We start from the raw sequence: 22697 nt of genomic DNA on the forward strand, positions 1-22697 counted from the left end.
CAGAGAAAACAAAGAATAATTAATTGCTTTGCTCAAAAGCAACCCAGATGATCAATGCAAAAACGTGATAAACACTCTTGCTTCCTTGGTCTTATGGTCCTTACAGGTCCACTGAAGCTGGTATCAGGGGCAGGCTACCTGGACAAACACTGATATTGCAGATGATGCTACCAAGTCTCTCAGCAGCCTATTTATGCACACCTCTGGGAGAAAAGGAGTCACTGCTTGCTGTATTGACCATGAGCTGCACAGCTCCCGGGAAGCTGGTAGCAGAGGCAGGGAAGGAAAATCCCTGAAAGCAGGTTTGGGAAGTGGTCTAATTCTAACAGCCAGTGCTTCTGAACCACTTCAGCCCAGCTGGTCAGGAATATCAAGGCATGTATTAAATGCACGTGTTTCAATGCACATATATGTTCCAAAATGTAGAAATACCTGCTCATTGTGAAGTCTCCACAGGAGATGTAGGAATTGCTTAGACACTAGTCAGAGATGCTCTTACTGAAGATTTTCTGCCCAGGAAGTCGGGATGATGCCACTCTTTGGAACTGATACTCTGCTTGTAAATGCCAGAAAAGGCTTTCCCAATTCTGGGGTACCTTCTGTTCTGCTTTGCAATTTCATTACCTCAATTCTAAGTAATTTTCTTTGGTGCTCTTGATACACACTTATTTAAGCTTTGTGTGTCCTGATTATGTCATTTTCAAAATGGCTTGCTTCGTAATAGAGTAAACAAATGTGCAGCCATTAAGATCACTGCAGTTTAAGAGACTATTTTCTTTGAAAATAAAAAGATGGACTTTTTTTTTTTTTTTAAGGACCTTCAAACATAGTATTTTCTCTCAAAGAAGAGGAAAAGAAAAAAAAAAACACTTTCAAAAGAGGTTACAAATGTTAAGATATACAGTACAACAGTACCACAGATAGATTCCAGCTATTTTCAAACTAAATGTTAATTCCACCAGAAATGAAAGATGGAAAATTATGATCTATGTTGTATGGACATATGAAAGATGTCCTGAGTGAAGTTAAGAAACCTTGTAAACTAAGTGTGTAACACTAAGATACTGTCTTTCTTTCTGAAAGCACAGGCCAAGTAATTCTACCAGAAGAAAAATTATTATTCCATAGAGAAGCATTTTAATAAAATACAAAGTAATGAGATTTGATCAACCTTGAAATAACACATTATCCTTGTAATTTGTATTTGTTTAAAAACCCAGGAAGGTATTTCAACACAAATGGAAACATCTTAATTATTTTGCTAATAAACTGCCTATTTTATGGAACATATAAAGAACTTCCCACATAAACTCCAAAGAGGGACAGCCTGAAATTTAACAGTCCACCCCTGATTTGTATATTAAAACACTAGCAGAAAAAACAATCCTCTTTCTTTCAAGTAAAATACAGGACACGCAGTATAAACACTCCATTCAAAAGTCATCTTCATGAACACTACTGTCACTGGGGGGGACAAAAAAAATTAAAAATGGGAAAGCTGCAGAACATAAATCAGTCTCACAAGATTTTACTTAGTTATTATCTATGAAAAAATTAAGCTATGAAATTCTCCTCAAAATGTCAGTACTTTTCAACAAGTCTGTTATTGTAAAGTTAGTATGGTAGAATTGAATGCTTCAACTGCATTCAAAATTGTGGCACTGGGACTTGAATTGTATCATTATTCTAAATAATAAAAGTATACATTCCAATATTTTAAACACCAATGCAAAGAAGAGAGGTAGCCTGGCACTGACTGAACTGTTTCCAAATATTTGAATAGATTATCATGTTCAGTGTTTCGTTTCAGCCTTTACCTCTTTTTGTTTTTTAATGATGACAGAAAATTCTGTGTAGGGGATCCTTGGATTTAATTCACATCCCATTAATGTGGCACCCTCATAATCCTTGATGTAGCCAACATATTTTGCTTTTGGTACTTTAATATCTTTGGAGAAACCCTGAAGAAGAAAAAAATTCAAGCTGTCAGGATGCCATTTTCCATTTACACTTGTTTTAACGGAAATGTTGTAATGATTTAGAACCAAATTAATAATAAAGTTAAATACAGACAGTACAATTGAAACAGTTACAGACCACTAACACCTTGCTAACACCTTTTCATGAGTCACTTGATACAAAAATAGTTAATTGCTTTAATGTATAGTAAAAGAAGGGAGATACTGATGATAAAGAGATGAAGGAAAAGATTTTTTACTACAAACAAATCTACTGGACTTTTTAATTATTTTTTTTTCATATTAAAGGATGCCAGTTCTATAGTCATTAGTCAAGGAAAGTTGCTGTTGCAGTCAATGAGATGACAGCAACTTTTTGGCCAGAATAAACTATTACTTTTTTGGTTTTACTTTTGTATTTCAAGTGAAAAAATAAGATAATGCCTATTAAAGGTTCTAGAGTTATACCACAGTCTTTACACAGTTGAAAATTGAAAAACAAACCCACAAAAGAATCAACGAAGACAATAAAAGGCACTGTAGCATTCTCACTTTGGCTGTATTTTATTATTTTATTACAGTGGTATCTATGAATCCCCAACAAAAATGAGGAACGCAATCAGGATTTCTGTCTCAAAAATTACGATCAGAGGCTTCAGACTTGCATGGAAAATAAGCACCTTCAAATTGGGGAAGGGACATTTCACATATAAAAGGGTCTGTCTGTACAGACTGCAGTACCATAAGCTCAGCTTTCATACATTTTGAATTTGTGAAGGAAGAATGTTATCAGGTTTATACACAGACTCATAGAACAGTTGAGCTTGGAAGGGACTTAAGAAGTTCCATCTAGCCCCATCCCTGCTCAGAGTAGGTCTCATCATCTCATGGTTGCTCAAGGTCATGTCCAGTCTTGAAAACTGACAAGGACAGAGCTTCCGCAACCTCTCTGGGCAACATTTTCCAGTAGTTCACCAAATTTAGGACAGGAGTTAAAAAAAATAAAAATCCTTCTATCTAGTTGCAGTTTCTGATGATTCAACTTGTGTCTGCTGCCTCTAGTCCTATTGCTTTACACCTCTCAGAATAGTCTGACTCCATCTTCACTCTATCCTCTGACCAGATATACGACACCTGTTTAATCTATCAAATCCATTTGAGAGATTAGACATCAGAATCTTTCCTGAACTTGAACCTCATACCTCAAATCAGTAGGAGCTGTGAGCACAGGGCAGGTATGTTCTAGTCTGCAGCAGGTATGTCTGGTCCTTCTTAAGAAACCAGTGAAAGAACTGAATGAATGAAGCAGCAGCCAATCCATATTTGACTGGTTTTTAGACTTGAAAAATTATAGGCTATACTGTACACCTAGATTCAGATGATTTCATCAAAGCAAAATGTGTTGTAAGTCAGTATCAACACACAAGATGAACACAGAGCACATTTTTTAAGTAAAAAAATATACACATAGAATTCTAGTATGCATTTTATCCAAGTACTTTGTGATAGCTAGTTGTTTAGTTTATCACTGTGAGATGTTACTTTTTGCACCAAGTCATTTCTTACATTGACTTACTTGTTTTTTGAAGTAGCCAATAGCATATTCATCTGCATAGGTGAGAAAGTTGAGAATGTTGTGTTTGATGTGGTACTCCTTCAGATGGTTCATTAGGTGAGTTCCGTAACCCTGCATGAAATGTACAAGGAAAAAGCCATTCAAAAGCCACTGGGGACTGCACATATTAGTAACTGTGGCTCAAGGGTTATTACAAACTGTTTTTGAAAATGTAGTCCTTTCTCCAGATCCTGTTTTAAAGATTTTCTTGGTACTAACTTGGCAAGGTATACTCAAGATCCAACTGTTTTCAGCCTTGTAAGGCTATCTTTGTGACCCAAGAGGGGACTCAAACAAACACAGCTTTCAGTGTTTGACCCACACTTAATCTAAAAAAGACCAAAACCTCAACTCTTTCTAGGGACAAAGCATAGCTCTAAAGAGGTACATTGTCATGGAAGTTGTAAGTCAAGGTGTATTTTTTTCCTTCTAAGTTACACATCAACTATTAATATACACATATTTCAACAATTACAAAACTACTTATATTGTAAAAATAGGTCCTCCTTTCTTAGCCATGTAGCTTCAAAACTGCAAAGCAGTAGGAATACTGAAATTACTCCTCCTAGAGGAACCCATTCTCAGACGAGATCTATTTTACTGTTCTGTGCACCTGCAGCAGAAAACAGCCTCCGCCTCCAAGGATTTAGAATCTGAACTTATCACAGGGAATAACAAGGAATTTTGAAATAGTTATCACCATAATAAGCAGCAGAAAATTACTGAATCCACAATCCGCTAAATAGCTATGCCTTTCTGACTGCACACAGGAGTAATTTCCATTTTCCTTCAACCCCAAAGTGAAAAAAGGTTCCGTTTATTCATTTCCAAGTAAACTATAGTCTTTCCCTTCTGCTGTGAAATTAAGAGACGTAAAATAGACAGAAAAGCCCATAATAATGTGCTGTTCCTGCATATGTTCCAATTTTAACATCATGGAAAATAACTGGACACTTAAAGAAATATACATGGGATGGTTTGGGGTACTTTGTTCTTGAAAACTGAGGAAATATTTACTTATCTACATAAGCCAAAAAAATAAATTAGAAAATATACAATTTTTTTTTTAATTCACCATTTAATAGCCTCAAACATGGAAATAGCCAGATAAAGGCAAGTTAGGTAAGTGGTGAAGCTCAACATAAAAAATGTAGTAGTGACACATTTTCCTTAAAATCTTACCAATCTAGGTATAAAATTTGGGCATTAGACCTTCCTTCCCAGTTGTCTTTGAAGCATCCTGTATTCAGACCTCATATTGGAAATTAAGACTTCATGTGTGTAAAATTAAGTATTTCTGAATTTGAGGAAGCTCTTTAAGCCAAGAGGAGGCAGTTCATCCACGTGTGAACATTTAGTTTTTCTCAGTTACCTTCTCTAGGGGTCAGCTTACTCAGACAGAAATGTGGGAAGGCAAATTTTCAGAAATAGTGAACTGATATAGTAAGGCACCAAGAGGGGTAACAGAAGAAATGGTGCCTTATGTATGTATATGCAACCTAGGAGGCACTCTGACAGGTCAGATATTTTTGCTCTATTATATTCTGAAAGGTTATTGCTAGAGAATCACAATATACTCCTCATAGCCTAACTTGTGTCATGCAGGTGGTTGTTTTATTGAATGAAAACATACTTCATGAATTAGTGAAACTTAGAATAGAGATAACTTAAGCATATTCCATTACTGTCTGCACTTGCTAAAACACTTTGGATACTTTTATGAAAGGCTATTGCTAGGAGCAGTGAAATGTTCCTCTCCAACACCAGATTTGATTAAAATAAAATAGAACCCAAGTACAAACAGTTGTCAGAGGCTTTTAATTCCACTGTGTTACCCTTCAACATCCAGAGCTCTCCACTTCAAAACAGGATACAAAATATTCCGCATGTTCCGCTATTACAAGCTCTGAATTAACTCACATCTCTGCTGTAACAGTTTCAACTGAAAAACAAAGCTGCAGCACCATCTAAAGGCAAAAGTCTGAACCAAATGATCATAGTTAGATCGACCTGTAGTACTAGGAAAGCAGGAGGAATCTCCTGTATTCATGGTGCTCTCTTTAAGCTTTCAACTCAACACTAATTCTCAACACTCGGAGAACATTTTGTGAAATTAACTCAAAATTATCAGTGTATAGAATAGGCCATGTGGGTTTTTTTGAGATGCAAAACTATAAATATTTTTTTTTAATATATCTAATTCTTATTGAAGTAATGTAACACCACCAAGTGTTGGAACAATAACTACTGTCACACACAAGCAGTACTTATTTCAGTCAACCAAGAGGTGTTACACTACACATGCAGGCAACTGCCAAAGATAGAGGAGTAAACAGTCAAAGAAAGGGAGACTACTGGCCATAATTGTTGTGCTAGGATAACATTAATTAATTAATTAATTAGCAGTAATCCTACTCTTACGGTGATGATTCTAAATTTGCGTATTTGTTTAGTTTTTGTGTATTATATTCAGAATCACTGTATCTTTTAAACTCTAGCTGTATTTGGCAACTCAGCAACATATTCAATGTGACTAATGAAATTGGGAGCATATGCAGTAGTGAATGAGCCTCAAATACATTTAATAAACTCTATTAGAGATTTATTTTTACCTTGACTTGCTCATTGGAAGTCACAGCACAGAAAACAATCTCTGTAAATCCTTGAGAGGGGAACATGCGGAAACAGATACCACCAATAACACGACCATCTTTTATTAATGCAAGGGTCTTGTGTTTCCTGAGTAGACAAAAATAACAGTCACTTTAATTCATGTACATAGTACATAAAGTGCCATTACCTTCCTCTTTTCAGAAACTTGATTCACTTCTTTCCATGATGTTAATGCAATTGCATATGCCTCTGTTAATTTAGCTGCTTGTATCTACAAAGGAGTTACTATTTTAATAACACCCTTTGAATTTACCATAAAATTCATCATTCATGCAGCCAGGTCCTGGCCTTGCCAAGTACTCCTAGATACTAGGGTAATGCCCAATAAATAAGAGTTGTATTCCTTTGACTGAGTCTATTGCTGACACTTATGCCACTGCGCAATTCTCAGGATTATTTTACCCTGACTAAATTAGAAATTAATGGAGTTACAGGGCAGCAAGTCCTTCCTAAGAGACTCCAGTTTCCTTGCATGCACTCTCTATAGCTAAGCTATCAGTTTCAAATGCAGCTGATGAAGCAAGAAATGATATTTCATCTTGCTAATCACCCACTCCTAGTGGAATCAAGACCAGAATAAATATCCATTTCTGTTGTATTTACATTCACTGCTAGAAAAGACATAATGAGGTACAATCTGAACTCCTGCATCAAGGATTAAGAATTTCAGTGTAATCCTTAAGGTCTGGAAAGATTTACACTGCACCTGTTCTCTAGATTATTCGATACCTGCTACCATATAAACTGTATAAACAGCACCACAAATTTACAAAAATCTCAGGAGTTAGCGGGAAGGTTGGGGCCAAAAGTGAGTCTCTTCCAAAAAAGGGTGGGCTGAAGAGGAGTTATATTTTATATGCCATGGTTGAAAGATATTCTCTACATTTCATGTATTCTTCCTTTTCTTGTACTTATTTTGGTGCTTTTTATTTGTAGAATGACAGCAGCAATGTAGCAGCCTCAGCTTTTAATTTTGTTTACTCATGTTTTAGCTTTTTAAGCAATAAGATCCAGTAAGGATGGCCATTTCAGAAACCAAAACACTAAGGGTGATAACCAGGTAAGAGACAAAAGAAATTTGGAGAGAGAACTGTCAGGACTCCATAAGAAACTTAATGGTGGAAGAGTAGACACTTCTGAGGAGAACCTCCTTCCACGTGTGAGCAGCTGAAGCACAATTCAGTCAGAACATTAGGGTAGCTGAAGGTCCATGTACAACACAGCCAACGTGTATCTTTTCAAGTTCCTGTGGTGTAGAGTTCCACCCAAAGCAAGACCGGAAACTTGCACTGACAAAGCAAAAAGCAATGTATTTGGGCTAGGAGAGATTTGCTCCATGCTGACTTAAATGCTGCTGTTCTTTATATATTCTACAAGTTGTTCTCATTGAAAAACTTCAGTCTCTGCTGCCATTTGGTTCACAATCTCCGCAGAGAGAGGATGGAGCAGCCTGCAAGTTAGCATGGGTTGAAAACCACTGATATGCACCAGAATTACTTTCCCAGTTTAAGTTCTAACATTGAAAAGCACAAGATACTCAGAGCCTTTCCTGCAGGCCCACTTCCCACAACTACAAGCCACTTGTCATTAATGCAGCCACCAAGATGGTATGTGGGTACAATCCAGTTAGATTGGCTGAGAGTTAAGGGAGCTTTAAGAGATGGGAAAAGGGTATCAGGGGCAGAGCTGTCCTCCATGCCACCTCAGCTGGCCCCTTCCTATACAGCTGCCTGCACCAGTACCAGACTGCCTCAGTCTCACCCACCAAAACCCTCTCCAGCAGTACTCACGGATCAAAGACCAAGCGCGTGATGTACTCCTTCGGCATTCGAGGCAGCTGATGGGAAAACACATTCTGTAAACCAACCAGCCACATCATGATCTTCTTGTTGGGCTTCTGGTTCAGGGAGTTGCCAACCACGTGGAATTCAATCACCCCCCTGCGCTCCTCTAGCCTTGCTGCCTCGTCCCGGGCCGAATGTGCCGAGAGGAAGTTGGTCTGTGTTGCACGAAAGAGGAACAAAACAATATTTTTGAGATTTCACATCCTCTGGTGGAACAGCCTTGAGGAACAAACAAAATTCTCTCTTTTTTCCAAGCCATCATTTTACAAAAATAGAGCTGCCAACATTTACCTCTTTTTAGCTGAAGTGACACGTTCCAATAAGCTGGATATAAGTCTACGCTACAGTGTAAAAAGGCTTATTCAAACATCTTTTGGTAAAGATTAGGTAACAACAGCAATAGTTACGAGTCAACAAGTTCCAAAATCCCCTAGGGGACAGCACTCATCCAGCTGAAGACTATGCAACTAAGTCTTCATATTTTCTTCATTCTAGCCAGCTCGCACAAAGTAGTGTATTTGCCCACACACAGTGCAAATCACATATTTAAAGGTGGTGCAGAGTCATATTCATTTTAGTAGTGCTTTCCACTATCAATGCCACCATCATCAGAGCCTAAAAAGAACATTTTAATTCCCACTGATTTTGCTGTTACATAGATAGTGATCGCAGCCACATATTTGAATAGAGAAGAAATTAACACAGGTAATTTATTTAACTTCTTCTTTTTCAAGACCATTTTGCAATGCCAAAACATCTCTGCATGGACATACTGTTTACTTTCTAGAGCAAGTTTGGCTGCTGGGTTTCAAGTCACTGCCAGCCACAACAGCGAGACTGGCACAGCATTTGCAATACACAGAGCCATCAGTCACAGTGTTATAGTTTGAGTAAGAAATGTAGGTGGTTCGAAGGCTTCAGCAGTCTCTAGCTAAACCTTGGCAAACAAGAGCTGCTGGCAAAACATAGTGAAAGGAACAGAAGGAGGAAAAGCCAGCCAAAAAAAAAGACACTGCAATTCTGTACATGGCACAATTCTGCAATTTTGTTTGTTTTTCTCTTCCAGCAGAAAAAAAGAGCAACTGTGGAAGATGGAGCAAGTAACTGTTTAAATCAGCCCTTCTGCACTAGACAGAGGTTTTAACTGTGGATCTTACATTCTGCTGCAAGATTTGAACCCCGTTTACCTTGTCTTAAGAGCTACATCTATGATTAACAATAAAAAGCATACTCTGGAAATGTTCTGCAACAGAAGTACATCGCAAAATAACCTGGAATCTACTTTTTTCCTGTCACTAGTTTCCAAGTCTCTTTGCAAACTAAACACAATGCATTAAAAAACCCTGTAGAACTATTTCTCATGGTAATGATGCAGTTCATCAATATTTTTTGCTCATCTAATCATACTCTTTGAAAGTCTCTATTTTTCTTACTGACAGCATGGTGAGTTCTGTTGACTCGTAGCTTATGATGATCTATCCATGTGGAATATTTGTTGAAAACAGATCATTTGCAAACAAACCAGGTCTATATATTTCTCACCTCTGGCCCGAGCATTGCTGCAGGATCTGTAATTGTTGACATTACTTCATTGATTAACTCAATAGGAATATCTCCTACAACCCTTGGTCTTTTTGAATCCTCCAGAGAATAGGGTTCATTATTTTTTCTCTTTTCCCCTATAAAAAAAAACCAAAAACGAGGACAAATTGGAAACAACCAAACTGTCACAGACTAGAACTCTGAAGCCCAGCACTTCTGTTATAGTCTTTAATTTGCATGCTAAGTCTGGGGATATATATATTTTTAATTCCCATAGAAAGGGAGAAGGAAATGGAACCTGAACAATACTTTGCACTGGTGCAATTTTGTCTTTGTGCTGGGTTATTAGCATGAAGCAGGATGAATATACCACTCCTTCTATACTACTATAAATTCACTTTGAAAATATTTGCTTTTCTCTTTGCTTCAACATCCTCTGCAGTGAATTTCTGGGCTGCTGTCTTGGAAGGCCAGTGCTTAATATACGAATTATAGTGTATACCTTTGGATAACATGAAACCTTATTTTAGGATTCCTTGGAATTAAGTATCCATTATAAATTTATTTCATCCTTTTTTGTAAATGAAGCAGCACATACAGTCCTATATATTTGACTTAGAAAATCCGTATGAGGTTTCCAAATAAATATAGACTATATTTATAAATTATTAACTACCCTACTAACTGCAGAGCAACATTCAACTAGTTAAACAAATTAATGAAAGAATATCAAGGACTAGGGGGTACAATAACAGTGACTGAGCCAGCTGCTAGCTCAGGATTTATCCAAGCAGCAAAGTGCCAAATACTAGGCAAGCATACAAACAGGAATATCACTTGATGATTACCTCATTCCTCTATTCTTTCCGAGCCAGCTGCTAGCTCAGGATTTATCCAAGCAGCAAAGTGCCAAATACTAGGCAAGCATACAAACAGGAATATCACTTGATGATTACCTCATTCCTCTATTTTTTCCCTAAATATCTGTTACTGGTCATTGTCAAGAGCCAGGTTTTAGAATTTTGCCTTTGTGATCAGTCATTAGCAATGAGATACGTTGGTTTGGTTTTGATTTTTTTCTTTTTTCTCTAAGGAAAATCCAAAACAATGTTAAGATCTTCTTTTTGAAGCAACCAGGTAGTTTAGGGCCCATTATGCCTACTATTTTACATATATTCTACAGACTGATTTCCCTCAAGTACAAGATAAAGCACTAAATATATGAGGATCAAACTGTTCAAGAAGTACAACTGTTTTCTTAACAATAGAATTTTACTGTTAATTTCCCTTCATGGTCTAAATTATTTAGTCATATTCTTTATTTCTTACTTTTTAAACAGTTATTCATATGTGAACAGACCCTCATTCTTATTTCCCAAGGGACTAATTTCTTATTTTAAAACAAGGGGGGTTTTTTAAGCAACTTGTCAAAAGCTCTCTGGAAATCCAGGTACACAAAATCCTTTTCAAATGCTCACCACTTCCTTCACAGATACTTACAATTTGTGAGTTCTAGAAAAGACACATAATTTCCACACATCACATCACTTACACACTTATTCATTTCACTCTTCATCAGTTTATTATTGTTTCTTCTAATTGTCTGAAATAGAAGACTTACAACTGATAGCTTTCTGAATTCTCTTAGAACCCTCTTAGAAACTAGTTTCACATCTGTGTGTTTCAGTTCTATAGTGCCAAGGGCAATTCCAGTGATAGCTCAGCTGCACAAATATATTAGTTTGTCAATTCCACATTTATTTTCACCCTCTCAAAAAAACCCAGTTTTTCTAGTGACTACTTAAGACACATTTTACTGATCTGCAGTTAAAAAAAAATCTTCTACTCAATTCCACTTTTAAGACCATTTCCCAACTTGTCCCTTAAGAAAAGCTGCAGTTTAGGGGCCTCCTTAATTTCTGCCATAGTGAACACCAAAGCTAAAAATTCATTTAGCTTTTTCTGCTTTCTTGAGGACTTACTTTACATGAGCTCACGACCATCTCTCTGACCTACAAACTCTCTTGACAAACTCATTAATCCTGAAGTGCTGGAAAAAGGATTTATTAGGAGAATTTATACTTTTAACAACTTTTTTTCCCCAAGTCTTTTTTTTTTCCTTTAACTTGACCTCATTCATGTTTTAAATTTAACCTGGTTGGTGCATTTGTTCTTTTCTTTGCCAAATGTATGCAGGCTCAGTACCTTGAAAGACTGAAAAAAAACATATGCAATGGTGCTGTTTACTCTGCCTTTATTTAAACAAAACCTTTTTTTTCATGAGTCATAATATATGTACTCCAAGTAAAGTATTTTCCAACAACCTCTGACACCTGCAGAGCTTGCCCCGTTTTAACTTAATTTAAAAAACCAATGTCTTTTTTTCTAATACAGTTGCCATTTCTGCTAGTTAAACATTACCACAGTGGAGAAAAACTGTGTGTGTCTTTTAGTAAACACTTTAGGTCACTATTGCAGAGTGAAAGCAATGGTAACCATATAGTGTAGTTACTGATCACATTAACAAAAGCCAAAAAGCAAGTCTCCCTCTTCTTTACCTAGGTTTGGATCAAGGGCAGAAGAAACTTTGCAGGCAGGGCTCATATTCCCACTGTTAGGTTGCTCTAGAGATGAAGGACTTGCACTGTATGAAACAGATCTTGCAACAGGAGGAGGGCTGATAACTGTAATGACATAAAAGCAAACAAAGAAATCACAGCATGGAACCCATTAAGGTGCTGACTTAAAGACTGTCACAACGCTGGTCCCAGCTTCACACCCACCACCTGAGAAGCAACAGCTAACACTGTGCAACACAGCAATGCCACCAGTTTGCAAACAGAAACATTAAAGCTTTATCTCAAAATATTCTTCTAAGCTTCTACCAAATGAGGGACTGCATTACTGCTGGATGGAAGAGACTGCAAATATCAGGCTGTTATGCTGCAGTGTTGAGCATAAGCTAAGAAAACAAACTTCCTTCACACACCTGCCAAGCCTGTTGGTGTTTAGCTTCATGAAAAGGCTTTTTGTAGGAGTCTACTGAAAAGTAAAGTCTCATATCATTCAGCTTCAGCTGTCCACTTTGTTTTCAAAGACTGGCTGGATAAATCAAACTCAATAAAGGGAGAAGTTGTTCCACGAGTTAAGAGGATGAAACTTAGCCACAGACCAACATCTCTCTCTCTAGTATTCTTTTTTAAAAAACAGTCATCCCAAATTACCCAGTTTTCATTTACATCAGGACTTTTGGCAGATAGGTGGGGGGCTGAGGTGACAGCTTGCAGCCTGGACAACTGCAGTCTTTCTCCTTCTGTGCCTTTACCTGGTGTCATCACCAGCAACAGCTCTTTTGTGCCATATTCATACCAAGAAGTGCAAGTTAAAATGAAGCACTGCAGAAATTTACATGATAGAATGAACTCTGAGAGCAACATGATTTAAGTTGCAATGAACTTGTGGCTAAGTCATAATTCAATAGATCATGGTGCAGACAAGGAGCTTCTTTTCTCACAAAAAGAAAAAAAAAGGGCACCTCTATGTATCACAGTGGAATTTCCCTACTACTCTAGGAAATTCACTATTGGATAAAGTGCTGACATTATGGTTTTGTCAACTGATAATCAACTACCATTTCAAAATACTGAATTTTTACAAAATGTTGAATTAAATACCTGAAAATTAAAGTCAGACCCTGAGCTGCATAACTGGTTTTTAAATACTTTTGAGCAAGAAAGGAGAAGACAAAAGTGAAAGAAAACCATTACCAATGTCTCCCTGCAGGTCTGGGAATGTCTTACACCTCAACACCATAAATGAGGAAAAGTGAGTAAAGCTGCAGAATAGCCAATGAGGCACCAAGCAAGAAAAAGGTATAAAAACCCCAAGAATATCAAATGCATGTGTGCAAAGGAAGTAGGACATCTGATCTGGAAGGTCCCTACTTCTCTACCGCTAGGAGTTGGAGGACTGGCATGGGTTCTCATGTGAGGGGACTGCTGCCCAGCAGGTGACCCACCATGGACATTTACCTCCTGACCATTCCCTCTTGCCTGCATTGAGTGCACTTTTGTCTCTTGAATACTCAGACAGTTCACCTCAGCACCCAGCCTGCTCCATTGGGACCTTCAAGTATCTGTATTTCATCACCAAAATGGGATCTTTATACAAGGAAGCACTAGAGAGTCAGGGGCAGACAGCCTTACTCAAGGCAGACTGATTTTGGTATAGCCTGCTATTTGTACAGCTGGGTATCTAAGTCTCATTCTTTAGAATCAGCAGTTGTACAGATTTATCTTTATTCAGGTCCTTCTTTACCCGTAACTAAATGCAAATTACCTGTCTGGATTCCCAGCTGGCCAGTTTGGGAACCAGACACCATGAAATCTTGATCCCAAATGGGAGAATTCTGGCTGTACACTTCTTCTTCCAGCATTGACAGAAACCTAAGCACAAAACCAGGTGAAATATTGACTTAATAGGATCATTCGACACAGGTTCTTTTTCAGAATAAACATTAACAACTGTCTTTTTTAAATTTAAAAATACTTAATTTATTCAGTCAGAAAATGCTGTGGACCGATTCCTTTTGAAAAAAAAAAAAACTACACAAAATCACAAGTCAGAGTAGACACTAAGCATCTTAATTTGGCAGAGTGCTTTCACCTATGAAAATTTATCTTTGATTATAAGCAACATTTATCTAATTTTCAAATGCAGAAAGAAAAAGTTAAAAACTGCTTTTAAAGCACAAGTCTGTACACTAATAAGAAAGCTGTGAGTTGACAGATACCAAGGTACTCATGTTACACAATTATGACAAAAAAATGTCTATTTTGATAAACCGGTGTTTTGCAGAGGCACTTGCTTTTTGACTCTTACAGATTTATAAAATCCCAGTGTTAGTTATTAACAATGCTCTTAGGAAGATATTTTCATTCCTTTAAGTGTGCTACTGTGCTATTTAATTGTACGTTTGTGCTTGTATAGCAGTATTTTTAGTCTTACTTCGGTACACTTACAGAAAGAGCATGACTTTACATCTCTCTTGGTATTATTATGAGTGAGAGAAATTCCACAGATCAGACTATCCAGCATGCTTGCCTTCACAGGGCTAAAACACCAATTCCCTTTTAGAAGCAAGATTGGGGCATAAGCTATGTTGCACAAAAGGGGTTTTCAGCCCAGAAACTGACAAAGCACATTTCTACTCTCTGTGTCATCTATATGTATAGAAACAATCCAGCTGAAACCAAGAGGACTGTTGAGCAAGTCTTTCCTGAACAGGATAAGGATTTTCAGGATGAAGTCCTACTTTTGTGATCTGTATATAGGACATCTACCTCTAAGCACAATAACGTGCCGTGTTTCCTGCTATATACACAGCTGATAATGGCCAAAAAGTTTGTAACAGGTACTTGACCATCTGTGACAGAGCAGAAGCACAAATTAAACTTCAGCAAAGACTACATTTACAGGTAGCACAGAGGCTCTGTGTTCAGACCCCTTGGTGACTGATTTCTAGGTACACAGATACACACAGGCATAACCTGTGGGTGCCCCCTTTGCCCAGGAAGGAGTGGCTGGGGCAGCTGGGACCCTTGCACGGAAGCCAGGCCCTGGCTGGGTGCTCTGAGCTGCAGCTCTTTGGGAGGGCTCAGAGGGCTAAATCTGCCAGAAGAGAGACAAACGCTTCAGACAAGTACAGCCTGTAAAACATTTAAAACGCTATTCGTATTTCCCATAGATTATCAGCAAACAGTGCCTGTCTTTTTTTTCCCCCAGCAGAATATTAAAAGGAACAGCAGTGAATAATAATGCTATTCAAATTACTCTCCTAGGCTATAAAAGGCAGTGGAAACATATAAGCACATGCACACCTCCCTCTTCCACAAATCTACTCCTTGTATCGATGCAGTGTTAAAACCTTTTTTATACCTACTTCAGGGCCAGATCATGATCCTATGCACAGATATATATAAACACTCCTGTATCCATAGCAGTCTACCCTAGAGACAGTTTACATTCTTCAAAGTGGTAAAAAGAGCAACAAATCTTGGCTCTACCCAGCTTTGGAAAGCTCATGTTGTTTTTCATTCCCCTGAGCATTAACTCACTCTAGCCCAGACAGCAGCTTGCACAGCAATGGTGCAACCAGCTCTTCTGTGGGTTCAGTTCCTTTGTTGTTATGATGGACAGACTTCTAAAATATGGGCTAGAGAGCCAAGCCACCCTCACAAAATAAATATATTTTTTAAGTGATACTTTATTTTAACAGGAAGTATACAATGAATGATTCTGTCACCACCACCCTTAACCACTCATAAAATGTTTGAAATTAAAAGCTGTCAAAGTTGAGCATGTTTAGAGATAAGGCATTCTCCCACACACCCCAATATGTAATTATTGTTGTTTAACTGTGAGAGACTGTCATCAATATTCCAGTACTGGAACAGGTGGTCAATATAAAATTAATGAGTCTAGGATTCACTGATGCAGATTTATACTCCCTTCTTTGTCAAATGAATGCATGTCTTCAGGGTGTGGGCTGACTATGCTTTCTGTTACAATGTTGAATTAAACTGAAATTCTCAGGTGTATATAAACTCCAGTACAGAAGTAAGCATATGTCTCTGGAGATCTAGACTTATGTTGCTTCTAACGACTGCAGAAACAGAAAGTAAGTACCTGCTAATAAGCAACAAGCACAATCCCCTAGCAATAAACCTTTTTGTAAAGTAAAGCCCTAGGACAAAGCCAAAGAGTTGCGTACATGAAATACCCTAGTTCAAGCTATGGCAGGAAAGAAATCTGCAGTATCTACTTGTTACTGAACAAAACGAGAAATTATTTTAAGTAGCAGGTAATTTTTCCATTTCCATGTCAAAGTTGCATACTAGTGGTTAACTTTGAATGCAGGCACCTCTTACTTTGGAAAATGGGTGAGGATTAGTGTTCGTTTCTCTTGAGGAAGCTTGTCTTTTTCTTGCCTGGCCTGCTCCAGCAGTTGCCTTCTCATCACAGTAAAAACAGAGCGAAGCAACGTCCTACCAAACACCTGGGTGGTTTCATACCGAGGTAGACTGTCACAGAACTGAGGGACATTGCAATAACAAAGCCACCTGTAAAGGGGAAAAAAACCCACATTATTATCACCATCTAACATGAATTAATGCAGTAAAACCATTACCCACATCATTTATAATGCTGCTGAGAGCTATACGACCATATTAATCAGTTCCACACCATGTCTGGACAGAGTTAAGCAGCATTTATATTGCCCAGTTTTTTAAAGAAATGACAGCCAGGTACTTTTAAGGCTCCATATATTCTTTTTCTCAGCAGTTGTAATTTCCATAAAGTGCCCTTGTTCCAGATAATAATCATAGATCACATAAAATTCATGTTGATGTCAGGGATTCTCTCCACAGCTCATTCATTTAGCTTCCCAAGTCTCCTGCCTGAGACTCCAAAAACCCTTAACCTGGTCCACTTTCCCTTCTTTAAACTCTTACATTTCGCCACACAGACACAAAGGGAGCAACACTTTTAACTAGCCCCATCCCAATCGAACCGGACTCTCACCTGGTGTCCCACCAGCTGGCTTCTTCCCATTACACCCCGATTTTGATACTTTCATTACTAGTAATTCCCTTCATAATAAGATTTGCATTAAGAAGTATAGGTGAAAATACATAATGTTGTATTTAATTTCCTTGGAAAGGGGACAGTGATACTCAAGAGATAAATCAGGAGTACCCTGACTATGTAGGTCACAATAACTTTTAATTTTATAAACAAGATTTTGGTATCTGCATATAAGTGAACTGTCAATGGTATCTCTCACTCCAGCAGAATCAGACCACGACTATTATGAAAGCTCCAACAATGAAAAGAAAATGTTAAGAATTGGATGCAAACAGCGGTTTTGGATCCTACATGCATTTTCTCATCCAGATCCAAGGTACAGCCTGTCTCAAAACACACTCCCAAACTGTTGCATCATAATCTTTGCAAACAAAAGAGTTGCAAAGGAGTTCTGATATACAGTTGTTCACAGCCCCTCTACTCCCTGTTGTTGGCTGATAAAGCACACCTCTCAGAGCACAAGGATGTGTGTGAAACTCAGATAATGGTTTCACTAAAATCATCAGGTTTTCAAATTAAGTCAGTGACTACAAGAATTCACGAGGTGCACCCACGGCATATAGCAGCTTCCCCTGCACCCCGAGCAGTGCCTTGAACATGGCAGAAGCTCACTCTGATAAGTTGGATTAGGTGGAAAGAGTCAACACTTTGCATCAGAGGGATCCTTAGGGACTGAGGGCAAGAATGTTTCAGAAACCACAAATGAAAAAAACTGTTAAGAACAAAAGTCACCAACCAGAGCCAGTGCTAGGTATTGATTCCTAATAAAAGTTTACTCCAACCAATCTGGCCTGTCTGATGTCTGTATCACAAACAAATGGAGGGCAAAGACTCACCAAACCTGGTCTTAGGAGCCCCATGGATTACCACTAATTGTCCTTCACACCACATAGTTATTTGAGGCGACAGGCCACTTGACGGCATCACAGCTGGACACAGCAACAGCACAGTCTGCTGTATCACCCACCACAGTCTCAACTCACACCAGGGTTTGCCATTCCCCTTCATGGAGCTGAGGTTTGTCAGAAGACAGGCCACCACAAAAGTGGGCAGGAGGCAGTGCTCATCCTCAGCCAGGAATACTGTCTGTGGCAGTATGGGGGACAGGTGGGCTGCCAGAGACATTGGCCAACTGCTGCCCGCACTAACAGACCGTTAACTGCTGCCTGCACTGGCAGGAACCTTAACTGCTGTTGATGTGCTGACTGAAAAACGTGTTGCTCTATTGTTATGAGAAAGGCAAAATTAAGAGAGCCAGCTTTTTATCCTGACTCTTCTCCTCCCAGTGACTAAGTTATTCCTTTGAATTTTGACAATGTATTAAAAGGTCAAAACAAGAACTATCACTTTAAGCAAACTAATAGCATTTATTCACCACTTAGCATTAAAGCTCTTAAAAATTTTCAGTTTTCAAATCTTCCTTGATTTGGTTTCAAGCTGTGATGCTTTGCAATGCTTAATGTTACCTTAACGCTTAATGTTATCTTAATGCTTAATGTTTCAAACTGAAATAGGGTAGATTTAGATTATATATTAGGAAGAAATTCTTCCCTGTGAGGGTGGTGAGCCACTGGAATCAGTTGCCCAGGGAGGTTGTGGAAGCCCCCTCTCTGGAGGTGTTCAAGGCCAGATGGGATGGGGCTTTGAGCACCCTGGTCTAGTGGGAGGTGTCCCTTCCCAAGGCAGGGGGGTTGGAACTAGATGATCTTTAAGGTCCCTTCCAACCCAAACCATTCTATGATTAAATAGATTAAATATGATTAAATTCTATGATGAAATAAAACCAGTACCAGAGAACATCTATGATCCCTTTTTTTTCAAAAAACTTGAATGACAACTTGCCTGAATTTTTAGTACATGAACTAAGAACCTTCCATGAGGCTCATATCTTAATCAGATTGAGAGCTACTTTGCAAACACAGGAGTTGAAAAGAGAGTTGTCCGATACAGTTTTTCACAGGCCCCTTCTGTACATTCTTGGCTGATAAAGCACACCCCTCAAAATATATGGAAGTGCGTGAAACCGAGAGCTTCACTAAAATTGTCGGGTTTTCTGGTGAAATGCATGACTGCAAAAATTTACAAGGTGCAGTCATGGTACACAGGTACTGGTGTATTCCTGAAGTACGTACATGCCATTATTGTAACAAGCAAAAACAGTATTACCTGGTGTAATTCACTTTATATCCTGCAATATCATCATTAGGTGATCTTAGTCTTCGCTGAGAAGGTGTCTCCAGATGCCAGTAGTTAATGCGGTTCAGAAACATTTTAGCCAGTTCCACTATCGTTTGCCTTTCCTTTGAGGGTAAGTGGCTAAATTTGTACTGCACAAAATTATTCACACCCTTTTAACAGAAGAAAATTAAGTTTAATTTAGCCATAATTTTTTGTAGGAGTGTCCTTGAACATTTCTCACTTTATTAACCCTGAACTTGCATTACATGGGAAATAAAACCAGTACCAGAGAACATCAGCTCCTTGCTCAGCTACTTATGTAGCTGCCACAAGCTGGTTTTCCTGTGACAGAGCAGGTTCATCCAGATGTTTTTACTCTATCTACTTCCAGCAGTTGTCTTACAGGGAGAGAAGAAAAGTCTTTGTTTTTCCTTGCTTCTAAATGTAAAAAAACAAAGATCCAGTAGACTTTCTTCAACATGCTCACATATGCATAATTTTGCTGATAACCATGCTGTATTTATTTCCTCTGTCAATCAAGTATTACCTATAAACCTCTCCCGCCACTTTTCAATAGTAGACAAGGGCTTGTTAAGCTTCCTAGTTATGTTCATGTCTACACATCATGTTGTTTCTCCAGGTGACAGTGTATTTCACAAGTCTGTCCCCTCATTGCACTTTGTATACTGTCCACTTAAAAAAAAAGTATTGAAGGTAAGTTAAAATGTATGCATAGAAGTCCTGCAATACATACACATTATAAATCAATTCTAAAACAGCTGCTTAGCAAATAATTTTGTGTGATTGAGTTGCTGAACTGCTAAAAACAGAATTGAAAACATCAGTCTATTTTAATGGAAAATTACTTCAAAATAAACTACAAGAATAATTACCTTCCCATCTCTAGACTTTATTTTCTTAAGCAAATGGAACAATATGAAAAATGTGACAAAAAAGATATTGTATGAAACCTTTTAATATTATATCTTAAGGCTTAGGAGTGTATATGCACGCAGCATATGTGCTAATGCACGCAGCATGGGGAACAAGCAGGAGGAGTTAGAGGTCTGTGTGCGGGCTAAGGGTTATGATCTAGTAGCAATAACAGAGACATGGTGGGACAGGTCACATGACTGGAATGTGGCCATGGATGGATATGTGCTTTTTAGGAAAGATAGGGCAGGGAAGCGAGGTGGTGGAGTTGCTCTTTATGTGAGAGAGCAACTAGAATGTATTGAGTTTCGTGCAGGGGCTGATGAGGGGCAAGTTGAAAGTCTGTGGGTAAGAATTAAGGGGCAAGCAGGTGCGGGTGACACAGTTGTGGGGGTCTACTACAGACCTCCTGATCAAGGTGAGGAGGTTGATGAGGCTTTCTACAGGCAACTGAAAGCAGCCTCACAACTACAGTCCCTGGTCCGCATGGGAGATTTCAACTACTCTGATATCTGCTGGAAGACTCACACAGCCAGCCTTTCACAGTCTAGGAGGTTCCTCCAGTGCATTGATGATAACTTCTTAATGCAAATGGTGGACAAGCCGACTAGAAGAGGAGCGCTGCTGGATCTTGTACTAACCAGCAAGGAGGGCCTTGTTGAAGCAGTGGTGGTCAATGGCAGCCTTGGCTGCAGTGATCATGAGATGGTGGAGTTCAGGATCCTGTGTGGAAGGAACAAAATACCCAGCAGGACCAGAACCCTGGACTTCCACAGGGCAAACTTTGGTCTCCTCAATCATCTATTAAGGGAAATCCCATGGGACAGGGTGCTAGAAGATAAAGGAGCTCAAGATAGCTGGTCAACATTCAAGGACCACTTCTTGCAAGCACAGGATCAGAGCGTCCCAATGGTTAGGAAATCTAGTAAGGGTGCTAGGAGACCTGCATGGTTAAAGAAGGAACTACTGGGCAAACTTAAGTGGAAAAGGAAAATCTACAGATCATGGAAGGAGGGGCTGGTCACGTGGGAGGAATATAGGACTGTTGTCAGAGGATGTAGGGAGGCAATTAGGAAAGCTAAGGCCTCCTTGGAACTTAACCTTGCAAGTCAGGTTAAGGATAATAGAAAGGGCTTTTTCAAATACATAGCTAGCAAAACTAGCAGTAGAGGCAATATTGGCCCATTGAGGAATGAGGTGGGAGCCCTGGTGACAGAGGATATAAAGAAGGCAGAGGTGCTGAATGCCTTCTTTGCCTCTGTCTTCACTCCTGCAGGGTCTCCCTATGAGCCCCAGATTCATATAGCCCCAGAAGAAGTCAAGATAGAGGAAGAGTTTGACATGGTAGATGAGGATTGGGTTAGGGATCAGTTGAGTAATCTGGACATCCATAAATCAATGGGTCCAGATGGAATGCACCCAAGGGTGCTGAGGGAGCTGGCGGAGGTCATTGCTAGGCCACTCTCCATCATCTTCAGTAAGTCATGGGCAACAGGTGAGGTGCCTGAGGACTGGAGGATAGCAAATGTCACTCCAGTCTACAAGAAGGGCAAGAAGGAGGACCCGGGTAACTATAGACCGGTCAGCCTCACCTCCATCCCTGGAAAGGTGATGGAACAACTTGTTCTTGTCACTATCTCCAGGCACATCAAGGACATGGGGGTCATCAAGAGCAGTCAACATGGTTTTATCAAGGGTAAATCATGTTTGACTAACCTCATAGCCTTCTATGAGGAAATTACTAGGTGGATAGATGATGGTAGAGCGGTAGATGTGGTTTATCTTGATTTCAGTAAAGCATTTGACACCGTCTCCCACAGCATCCTTGTAGAAAAGTTGATCAGGTATGGGTTTGGTGACCAGGAAGTGAGGTGGATTAGGAACTGGTTGAAAGGAAGGAGTCAGAGAGTTGTAGTCAATGGGGCAGAATCTGGTTGGAGGTGTGTGACTAGTGGAGTCCCACAGGGGTCGGTACTGGGACCGGTGTTGTTCAACATCTTCATCAACGACCTGGATGAGGGTATAGAATGTACCCTCAGCAAGTTTGCTGATGACACTAAGCTGGGAGGAGTGGCTGACACACCAGAAGGCTGTGCTGCCATTCAGAGAGACTTAGATAGGTTGGAGAGTTGGGCGGGGAGAAACATGATGAAATTCAACAAGGGGAAGTGCAGAGTTTTACATTTGGGGAAGAACAACACCATGTCCCAGTACAGGTTGGGGGCTGAACTGCTGGAGAGTAGTGTAGGTGAAAGAGACCTGGGGGTCCTGGTAGACAGGAGGATGACCATGAGCCAGCAATGTGCC

At 39.1% G+C, this 22697-nt stretch overlaps 1 protein-coding gene across 1 annotated transcript in view; it reads right to left on the reverse strand.

Moving 5' to 3' along the window:
• KAT2B (K(lysine) acetyltransferase 2B) overlaps nt 1–22697 on the reverse strand; it is a 40515-nt gene that overhangs the window by 5115 nt on the left and 12703 nt on the right. The window contains exons 5-13 of the mRNA XM_010007627.1: nt 19446–19627; nt 16562–16753; nt 13971–14077; nt 12191–12316; nt 9633–9769; nt 8037–8245; nt 6186–6312; nt 3535–3645; nt 1818–1961 (exon numbers count right to left, since the gene is read on the reverse strand). Of these exons, the coding sequence (XP_010005929.1) occupies nt 1818–1961; nt 3535–3645; nt 6186–6312; nt 8037–8245; nt 9633–9769; nt 12191–12316; nt 13971–14077; nt 16562–16753; nt 19446–19627 (1335 nt within the window). The remainder of the gene's footprint in view (nt 1–1817; nt 1962–3534; nt 3646–6185; nt 6313–8036; nt 8246–9632; nt 9770–12190; nt 12317–13970; nt 14078–16561; nt 16754–19445; nt 19628–22697) is intronic.

Source organism: Chaetura pelagica, unplaced genomic scaffold (assembly GCF_000747805.2).
Source record: "Chaetura pelagica isolate M959 unplaced genomic scaffold, ChaPel_1.0 scaffold10, whole genome shotgun sequence".
NCBI classification, from domain to species: domain Eukaryota; kingdom Metazoa; phylum Chordata; class Aves; order Apodiformes; family Apodidae; genus Chaetura; species Chaetura pelagica.